General features: G+C 36.7%; 1 protein-coding gene across 1 annotated transcript; it reads left to right on the top strand.

Moving 5' to 3' along the window:
* Nucleotides 1–1,071: 1,071 nt before the first annotated feature.
* On the top strand, nt 1,072–1,977 carry LOC118751925. The gene is made up of 2 exons (XM_036486752.1): nt 1,072–1,665; nt 1,729–1,977. Exons 1-2 carry the CDS (start codon nt 1,212–1,214, stop codon nt 1,887–1,889), a joined length of 615 nt encoding a protein of 204 aa, XP_036342645.1. The 5' UTR covers nt 1,072–1,211; the 3' UTR covers nt 1,890–1,977.
* The last annotated feature ends 8,921 nt before the right edge of the window (nt 1,978–10,898 follow it).

Below are 10,898 nucleotides of genomic sequence, written 5' to 3'. Positions count from 1 at the left end.
TCCGAAATACAGCCGAAATGGTTTTTTCGTTGTAACTTGGTTATTTGCCTTCAAACTATATTACTAAAATAATCAACAAAGGAGTTATAGCACTTTTAATATCACAGGTCAACATGAGTTTCAGATGTAAGTATAATAACACAGTACAACAAAAATTGATTTTTTTTATGCAACAGAGTACCCTAAATTTAAGGATTATGTTGAGAGGATTTCGAAATTTTTATTTTATTTTTTTTTTAACCCTTCGAAATACAGCCGAAAAGGTTTTTTCGTTGAAAGTTGGGTATTTGACGGCCGATTTTTAAAATTAACATGTCATCACATTTCCTTTTAAGCTATGAAGTCGTTTACCCATGGTTAGGTCAGCTAACAAAATTCGCCCCCACAAATTCCTCCAACAGTTTTCTTAGTTGGAAATTTAATCTCACTGCTTTCGTACCAATTTAGGTACATTTTTGCTACGATTTTTCCCAAATTCATACTCTTTGTTTTCGTCGCATCAGCAACCCGGGGAGTGCAAAACTGAACAATGCTTCTAAGAGAGGAGCATATTACAATTTTGAAAGAGCCTGATTCGAAATTTATTGGATACGTATCTCCAAAAGAAAGCACTGGGGAAGCAATCCAGCAAGCAATAGTAAGCTTTTTGAATACCCATTAATATTGCTTAAACGAACTTGTAGCTATAAGCTGTGATGGTACAGCTGTCAATACTGGATATAAAATTGGAGTAAATGCACAAATGGAACGTTATTTACAAAGGCCCTTGCAGTGGAATGTGTGTTTGTTACATTTCAACGAGTTGCCTCTAAAAAAGTTGTTAACGCATTATATTGGCAAGCAGAAAGGACCTGGTGTTTGGCCAGGGGTGTTGGGGTCTGAAATTATGACTTGCACCAAATACCCGGTAGGTTGTCCACACTATAATAGTTAATGTTATAAACAAAAACATATATTTTCCTTATCAGGTTGTAAGTGGTTTTGAGGCTATTGCTATGGGAGTTATTCCTGAAAATATTGGCTCTTGGGAATTACGCAATGATCAGCGTTATTTATTTGATATGGTCTTGGCAGTAAATAATGGTGAATGCGATGAATATCTCGCTAGTAAGAGCCCCGGTCCCGTCAGTACAGCTCGGTGGCTTACAACAGCTTCCAGGTTACTTCGGGTATATGTTTCCAAAGAAAGCCCGTCAGCGGAGTTGCGAAACATGGTAGAGTTTGTTGTGAAAGTTTATGCACCATTCTGGTTTCTTGTAAAGAGCCAGCCACAAGCAATTCATGGAAGTAGACACGTTTTTAAGTATATTTGCTGGATACGCGAACTATCAAATGCTGTTCAAGCCATTATACGTTCAGCTATAGAAAATAATGCATATTATTTTCACCCAGAAAATATATTATTAGCCATGATAACCGACGCTGATCCAGAGATACGTAATGATGGGTACGAAAAAATCAAAACAGCACGTCAATATCCACCAGCAGGGCTTCGCGTGTTCAAGGTCCCAAAGCGTGGCGTAATAAACTTTGAAAGTAAGTCGTATGTCAGCATGATCGATTGGAGTCAGTTTAAGATTACGGAACCCCCTTGTGTGCAGTTCTACCCAGATAGTGAACTTACAATGTTTCAATTTTCGGAAAATGAAGTGATAAATATCCCAGGTAAATATCTTCAAACTAAAAACTTCACGGGTCTTATAGTACTTTTAAATCATTTTTTTTTAGAGTTCCTCTGTCATTCCCAGAATACCGAACGGTTTGTGCGTGTTGTTAGTGAGTCTGCAAGTGCTGTCACTGATGAAAAGCGCCTGGGCCACATTTTTGCAAAATTAGAAAGCCGAGACCAATATAAAAGCCTTGATTCGCGCCAAAATTTGCTTAAGTAGCAATAAATATTGTAAGTGAAATAACTTTTTTGTTGATTATTTTAGTAATATAGTTTGAAGGCAACATTTTCTTGAATTTTTAAGTACTTTCGTTTGGTAAGGAAAAAAATATGCTTTAGGGGGGGTAAAATTTTGTTTCTGCCCTTATCATGCGAACGCGACTTCAAAGCTTAAAAAGACATAAGAACGAAAAGTGAAGCTTCTCAAGACAAAAATAATGACATATCAATTTTAAAAATCGGCCGTCAAATAACCAAGTTACAACGAAAAAACCATTTCGGCTGTATTTCGGAGGGTTAAAAAAAAAAAAAAAAAATTTTTCCAGAACCCTCTCAACATAATCTTTAAATTTAGGGGCGGACATTAGCAACTTTTTTTTTTTGTATGGGGACCGACCCAGTCTAATGTACATATATAGAATTGTTGGATTGCTAATACCGATGACTCGAGTAATACGTGCTGGAATGTTTGTCGAAAAAATATGTGTATGTATAAACAGTGGAGAGAATATCAGGCGATGAATAATAATGCAAATGCAATCGATGCATTCGAAAAATATACATTTGTAGGTAGTTTTATTTGCTTCAAATGGCAAATAAATCATCAATTGATGGGTACGCAGTTTAATAGCCTATTTAATTTTAGTATAATAATGTGCAATTTTGAAGTGGCTCAAAATTCTCGGAGATTTTTGAAAATTTGTTTGCCGACGGTCTTGTGTATGCCTTTTATATGGAAAAAATGGGCAACAGCGTATGGGAAAAAAATTGTCAAAAATCAACCAGAACTTTAAGCTACTTCAAACCTGCACTTTATTATACTAAATTAAATGGGCTATTAAACTGTATATCCGAAACACTTTTATTAAAAATTTTGAAAAGACAAAATTTGATGAATTTTTCTAAAGCTTAAAACTTTTATTGATATAGTTCTTGTTGGGGTTTGAAGTTCAAAACTATTTAGTTAGTTTAGTTTAAACTAAATAAATTTTTTTTTGTTAAGTTACAAAAGTATACCAAATTTAAAAAAAGGTGGTGGTAAGGCTTGGGTGGCCACGAGTGTACTTACTTAAAAAATAATTTTATCAACTCTGTATGTATACATTAGTAAATAAATAGGTTAGGTTAGAATGGTGGCGGAAAAACTATTACGCCCCGAGCAGCAGCTAAGTGCCATTTTGATACCATATACCTCGACTGAATTTGTTAGAACCAACTGGCGTTGTTGATGGAGTTTACTCAACTTGTTGTGTACTGGTGTTGCGTTGTGGCGACTTATATCAGATAGCTCTCGTAACGATGTGAACTCATATGCTCCTAGCATGGTATTTCTGCTCCTCATTAGAGCTGGACATTTGAAAAGGAGGTGTTCCACTGTTTCCTGCTCGTTTTTATCTCTGCAGCTTCTACAGAAGTCGTCGCTCCACCATACCAGAGAGCCGTAGCATAAGATAGGATGTACAACCGCTGTGTACATCCAGAGTACCACTTTTGGATTGAGACCCCCTGTCTTCCCAAAAAGCCGCTTACAGGATTAGTAGGCAATGCTCGCTTTCTTTACACTCTCTTCTATATTTATTTTCTAACTTAGCCTAGGATACAGTTGACTCCCAGATACTTCGCTTGTTTTGATAATCGTAAGCTTCGTCCATTCAGCTTTGGTGGTTCAAAGCTAGGGACCTTATTCCTGGCCCTAAAGAGCATTAAGGTCATATTACTCGGCCCATCGGCATAGCTCTGCTAAAATTTCATGATGTGGTGGGAATAACCCGGCTTTTAAAATCACTACATCGTCAGCGTAGGCCGCTACTTTTACAGCATCCTGGTTGAGCTTGAGTTGATGGTGCTAAAGCATAAAATAGGAGAGATCACTCCACCTTGGGGAGTTCCTTATTAATGTGTAGCTTCCAAGTTCATACATACATGCATATAACTTGAATTTCAGCCGAATTTTAGAAGATAGATGATATTAGCTTAGGTGGACACTGCGACCAGAAGATCTTTTGTGTCCTCTTCTAAGGAACACATCGCTCAGTCCTCACTCCCTTAGGAAATCCAAATGTTAAATTATAATACAGTGGCGGATGGGTTTTAATAAAAATCTTTTTCGTGGCGGAAATGCACTCGGGGTGACCGCAATTTCGAATTCTTTTTATAATGCTGCTCAGACGAAGAATCTAACATGAACCCTGCTTAGTGGTAACAGGCAATTCGCGTTACCACGCGGCAGCGGCGGCGGATATATCGGACAAAACAAAACCCGAAATTGTTTGAAAATTAAGGGAAACTGAAATATCTTGCATGTTGCAGCTGTTTTATGATTATATGTACATATTATGTACCAACTCACACGTTGCAGTCAGCCTGTAAAGTCGGCAATTTTTAGTATCCAATTCAATGATATCATCTCGGACGAAACGCTTCGAAATGGACACTCGACATCTGCTTGCTGGCACTGTCAAGTAAATACATACATATGTATGGTCAATTGAACAAACTGCGTTCATTTCAAACATGATGTACATACATACAATGTACCTACAACATAAGTATGCATTTATGTACATACTCCTATATAATTGCATACCTTCTCAGCAAACAAGCATACACGTTCATAAATATGTATAAATATTCGTGGTATGCACCTTTCGGTTTTAGCCTTATTTGCCCATCGCACAAAAAGCAAATTGGTCAGGTAGCTCCATCCAAAGCACTTAGCACGCGGGGCCAATACGTTAATAGTTTTGTTTTTCTTTTAATTTGCGGCTAAGTGCATTGACACGTACTGCCGAAATTTAATTTTTTGCTGCATTTCTTTTTCTGTTGCTTCTGTTGCTGTTTAACGCAGCTGCTACACTTTTGGCATGCGCTACAATTTGCACTTGTCACATTACAAGCACGACGCGCCCGCGCCCTTCTGGATCCTGCAACTTCCCAGTCGGACTTGGTTGCTTTCAAATTGTACTTACCAAAAACATGAAGTCTTTAATTCGCTTTTATAAAGGTGTGGAACACAGCAAGAAAGGTTCTTTAAGAAGGCAATTTTGCATGAGGGTGGTTATTGTTAGTTTGGAGAGCTTTGTAGAGTGTTTTATTCTCGTTCGGCCTCATTTGCCGAAGTCACAGCATTACAAAATACTGATTTTCACGTCCTAAAGTTTTTTAGCCTTCCATTATGGTCTCAGAAAACTTTTCAAGAACGCCCTATTTCAGAATTTTATTGAAGAACACCCTATCTCAGAATTTGGTTGAATAACGCCCTATCTCAGAATTCGGTTCAAAAACGTCCTATCTCAAACGAAAATACATTGAAAATAAGCTGAGATAGGGCGTTTTTGAATCGGCAGCTGAGATAGGGCGTTCTTCAACTAAATTCCCAGATTGGGCGTTTTTTCAATCAAATTCTGAAGTAGGGCGTTCTTGAAAAGTTTTCTGATATAGAGCGTTGTTCAAAAATTTTCTGAGATAGGGCGTTTTCGAATTGGCTGCCGAGATAGGTCGATCTTCCACTCAGCCATCGATATGAAGTGGTTGACACGAACTCGTAAAGAATTTTCTGTACGAAAAATAAAGTAAATTCTAAAAAAAATCATTCATTATTTTCATTGCTTTACCGATTTTCTTCCGAAATTTCGTAAAAGAATCGAAATGCGCAGAGTCAATTTCATTCATCGGATGAGATCTTTACGAATTCTTTAAAATGTCTCTACAATTCAGAGTACGCTGAAAAATTGGTTTTCTGGGGAATTACCCATTTATATGTAGTATAACTTAACGAAAAGCATTTAACACTTTGCCCATATTCGCGCTATACCACCGGAAGAATCTGGCCATCATATCCGGTTTTTACCGGAGGTGTTTTTGCCACGCTAACAACTCATTTATTAAAAGCAAACTCCGAAATGCTAGCATCCACGCAGATGCATCTTTCTTATATATGTACATATTTGTAAACGGCTATCGTGCTCTTTGGCGGCAGGATGCACATATTTTCATAAAATAACAACAAAAAACATTCAAAAAAATATTAGGTTGTTGCTGGCTTTTATCATCATCTGGTCACACTAACTCTAGCGAACAATCGAGTGTGCTCGTTGCAAACAAACGAACGAACACATCACCAGCGTTGCCAGGTTGACGTTTTTAACGTCATATGGACGTTTTTTGTATCCTGTTGATGTTTGGACGTTTTTTGTGTAAAAGATGACGTTTTTTTTTTTACTTCCCAGTAATTTTTCTCTATGCACAATATATTCAATGTATAGCGTACTATTTGCTTGTAGAGTAAGTACTTACGCTCACACTTTCGGCAAATTTGTAGTAGAACTGATTTTGAATTACTTTCTTAATAAATCTTTACAAGCTGTGTTTTTTTGCAGCAGGTGCCTCAAAAGACATTTCTTTGGACAGATCTGACTTAAATATTAAGCAAACCAAGCGTACGCGCATTTTTTTTTTGATTATTGGACTAAGGATCCCGCGTTCTAAGGATGGTTGTGTCATCACTTGAGGTTAAGAGGGTTATTGCAATGTTTGCAAATGCATATTAAGAGCCAAATCAGGAAGAGCTGATCTATTGCAACACGCACGCTCACAAAAGCACCAAAAAAAGCTGTAGCAGCATAAAAAGTTAGAAAAAAGTAGGCGACTTTTTTAAGATTTCATCGAAAATGTAATGAACGCAAAAAAGGCCAAAATATTGCTATGCTCCTTCTTTGCAGAACGTAATTTAGCATTTTCTGCAACCGATCACCTAACCAAATGTCTACAAGAAAAAAAAATTAAAAATTAACGCGTTTCTTTAGCAACTTAAAACTTGCATATTATTACCCTGAAATTTAGTGAGCTATCAAACTGCATACTGAAAGAATTCTAAAAAACCTAAATAAAAAGTTGAAAATCTAGCTGAAACTTTCCAGATTTTTTATAGTTTTTTTCACTAAGTTTGAAATGTGGATTTATATTGTGTTTGCTATATAATGAGCTAGGCTTTAATGGAAAAATAATAAACATTAAATAAACGAAAGAAAAACAGCTAAAATCGATCAAAATGTTGATGACTTAATCAGCTGATCACAAGTGTATGTATAAAATGATTTTTATATTAACGATCTCAAACCAGTTACAATAGTGGTATTCACCAAATTGTTGTCAACAGTCGTTGCTTGAGCTCATCTGCTCTTTTGCCAGAGTGGCAGTCACTTGATCACTTTGGTGAATACCACTAAATAATTTTAAATGTGCTCTCTCGAAATGACATTTTATGATACCTTACGTACATATGTACCTTTGTATACAATAAAAGTTTAATAAAAACAATTCTGTGTGCATACATGGAAAAGACGTTTTTGGGTAGGAAATGATGATTTTTTCAGACCAAGAGGGACTTTTTCTCATGTGGAAAACCTGGCAACACTGGAACGAACACATCACTCGATTCTCTCGCCACAACACAACGAACTTCATTCGGCCATTTATTCGTTGTTTGCTCGTTGTTTGACAAAGTTAAATTATTTTCCATTGCGCGTAAAACTACACAAAACTATTCGTGAAAAATCAATAATTTGGACAAAATTAAAGTTATTGTTAATATTCAAAGAAAACCATTGTGGAAAAAAATTTTCTAATTTTTAATACAATTGTAAACAATCCTCGCGCACTGTACAGAAATCGTTTAACTACACTGGAGTTAAAACGCTTGAATTTTTCGTGAAAAGAGAAAAATTATCAAGGTGAGCTTTTGATAAAAAGCATTTTACTTAATAAATTATTGAATAAATTTTGGACAGAATAAGTGTAGTTTTTGAAATTTGCAATAATACTATATATATGTAGCTTGAATAATGTATATGTACATATATTCACTCCATATGCTATTAATTGAAGAGAAATGTGAACAACTTATATACATATATATACGTACATATGTAGTTACTTATGTATGACCTCACATAAGCATATGGAATGTTGTAAATATATAAACATTTGTGTGTATGCCTGTGTAAATGATAAGTGAGTTGGCAGCAAACAAACAAAACGTATTTATTGTTCATTAGGGCGAGCCTTTTATGCATTGAAGTTGTAAAGCAATGTTTCCTACAAGTAAATAATAGGGCTCGTGGGTTGGCTTTCCATTCGATCACTTTTTGGGTGTTTTAGCAAAATGTTAAGAAACGTATATATTTACATTATTTATCGCGTTTGTAAGACAGGGTGCACATTAGAGCAGTACGATACGCGATACGATAAGCGGTACGATACAAAAGTGACATCGACATGCTGAAAACGTGTGAATTGGTAGGAAGCACATTTGCACACGACAGCGACACTGCACCGACACAATATCGCTAGCGTTTGCTATCATACCGCTCTAATGTGCACCGTGCCTTACGCATAAGTAAACAATAGCCAACGATCTCAAAATTTAATGATAACCCTAATGTTAATTTCCATTGATAAACATATGAACATGCCAAGATGGCGCTTGCTAGCAACAGGGTTGCAACTGCTGAAAATGAAAGACTTGCTGGAATATGGTCGGAAATTTTAAACTACTGTGTATTAAATCAAAAAGTTTTAATAGGTATAAAATTATATATGTGTTTTGCAAAGGTTATTGTGTGAATGCTTGTTTATACTCCATTCAATTTATGCGATAAGTAAAAAAATGTTAAAGGTTGATAACAGTATTTATTTAATTATATCCCATTTTGTTTTTAACTGGTATTTATTATTGTATTATGAAATCTCTTCAAAAATTAACCTGAGACAATTTTCCAAGACAATAAATAGCAATACGTTCATACTTTTTACCAGTAAATTCACACTTCCCTCTTGTTGTTGTTGTTGTAGCGGCTACTAAGCCCCGTTCGGGGCGGTTCATCCATCAACGTTGTCGTGTTTCAGCTAGGGGGAGGCCCAGGAAGTGTGCTACTTCCTTGTATATCGCTCGTCAGAAGAATTAACTATTCAATTTCAGAACTAAGGGGCACTCAAACAGACGCGGTATTGGAAGTGCGGTATTGGAAGTGCGGTGCGTCTGTTTGAGTGTCCCTTAATTCTGAAATTGAATAGTTAATTCTTCTGAACATAGTATAGTTATGTACCGCCTTGTCCCGCACTTCCAATACCGCGTCTGTTTGAGTGTCTCTTTAAAATTGCAACCAGTAATGACAGTTAAGTCTCTAGTATTTGTGTAAACTGTAGATAGGCCGCATTGTATATAAAAACCCTCGTTATACATATGTACCCAGAAGATAATTTAGGTAGGCCTTCTTAGGTAAAGCCATTGTAAGAGGCCTACCCAGGATGGGCTGAAAAAAGTGCTTCATTGCATGCCTTGCATTACAAATGAATTTCAATAAATATTTTAAGTTGCAATAACACATATTTGATATAAACCTTAAGCAAATACTCCAAAGATGTATGATTTTTATAAATTGAAGAAGCAACTTTAAAAGAACTCTTCCAAAAGGTCATCTGAAGTACATCCTATAAAAGGCCTTCTGGAAGGTGTTCCATGGGTAGCGAAAGAAGAAGAAGAAGGGAATGTAGAGTGGAAGGCCTCTCGGAAGGGCTTTTAACTCCTGAAATTATCTACTGGGATATACTACATTCCAAATTTGAACCTTATCGGTTCATAAATACGATGATTTCAAATATGTATCTCGACACCTGCCCCACCTGGCGGATCAATTCTATTTTCATATTGCATTGTAAAAGAAGTTCCTAAAAAGTAGAAAACTGAAGCTCAATACGAAGATTTTGAGTCTTAGTTGCTTTGGAGCTCGGCAATATAGCAGCTAAATCGATTACAACACCTTACCTAAGTAGATTGAATGAGGATGTGCAAAATGAGTGTCCGGCATGCGGAGAGACCCCACATGACTCGAAACATCTCTTCGCATGCGCGGAAAATCCGACAACCCTAACGGCTTTGTCCTTGTGGACCGACCCGATTAGAGGCTGCACGCTTCCTAGGGCTACCGTTAGTAGAACTTGACGACATCGACTGAGATATCAACCGATCTGGGCGGGGTTGTTGTAGCCGCTACAACAACAACAATAACAACATTACAACTCCTTCACATGCAGTACAGAACACTTGCTGGTATCATATATGTAAATACCTATAGGAGAACGATCAAAAGTAATACGAACGACTCAAGCATTCAACACATTCTGATACATCTGACCAATTTTAACGCTTTAAAAATCCAGCGGAAAACATTCAAAGAAGCTCTAACATAACGATAGACTAAGATCATGTCTCAGAATAAAAACAATACGTGTGGTAATTAAAAAAAAAAATTCAATCATCCAGTCGAAACAACTTACTTTAAATGATGCGTCTTTCCAAAATGGTTCATGAGCTTATGCGGTCATAGAACAACAATGCAACGCATCTTCCTGTATGAAAGTGCAAAATTGGCAGCAAATATGCAATTATATGCTCGGATAGCTTTTTATCGGCCGTTGTGGTGTAGTGGTAAGCAGTTCTCGCCATATTCGCATAACGATCTTATGGATCCCAGCCCACGTCGGTACAATTGGCAATTAACTAGCGCACGAAGTAGCCAAGGAAGCTGTACAAATAACTCTTATAATGAAAGTATCATGTTTAAATGTAATCATTCAAAATTTTCACAAAGTAAAAGCTGCAAATTTAAAAATTCACACATAACTTAAAAGACCACACTACAACGAAAACTTCACTAGGGACGACTGTATTAAAATAGCACTTGTGAGAGTCGGTGTAGCTAACTTCAGTACCAGACACTGTTTTAGTGGCGGAAGATTACCAGAATGTACCCAATGCGGGACGACCCTAACTGTTGAACACATACTCAAGGAGTGCGTCATCTCAGGAAGTCATGCCAACCTTGAACCAACACTCGACTGCAGCAATGAAAATACCATCAAATTTATTAACGAAACCCTAAAAAAAAACACAAATTGCTAACTTTAATTAAGCAACGGGAGCAACATGACCTCGTAGCTCAGCCCCCGT

The sequence above is a fragment of the Rhagoletis pomonella genome, unplaced genomic scaffold (assembly GCF_013731165.1).
Source record: "Rhagoletis pomonella isolate Grant_MI unplaced genomic scaffold, Rhpom_1.0 Rhpom_scaffold_01087, whole genome shotgun sequence".
NCBI classification, from domain to species: domain Eukaryota; kingdom Metazoa; phylum Arthropoda; class Insecta; order Diptera; family Tephritidae; genus Rhagoletis; species Rhagoletis pomonella.
The sequence above is the reverse complement of the archived record's forward strand: the minus strand, read 5'-3'. Positions and strand labels throughout refer to the sequence as shown.

What these genes read in the sequence shown, in the direction of transcription:
- LOC118751925 (XM_036486752.1), top strand. Translation starts at nt 1,212, where the DNA reads ATGGTAGAGTTTGTTGTGAAAGTTTATGCACCATTCTGGTTTCTTGTA. An exon ending in TGAAGTGATAAATATCCCAG is followed by an intron (nt 1,666 to 1,728) that starts GTAAATATCTTC and finishes ATTTTTTTTTAG; the next exon opens with AGTTCCTCTGTCATTCCCAG.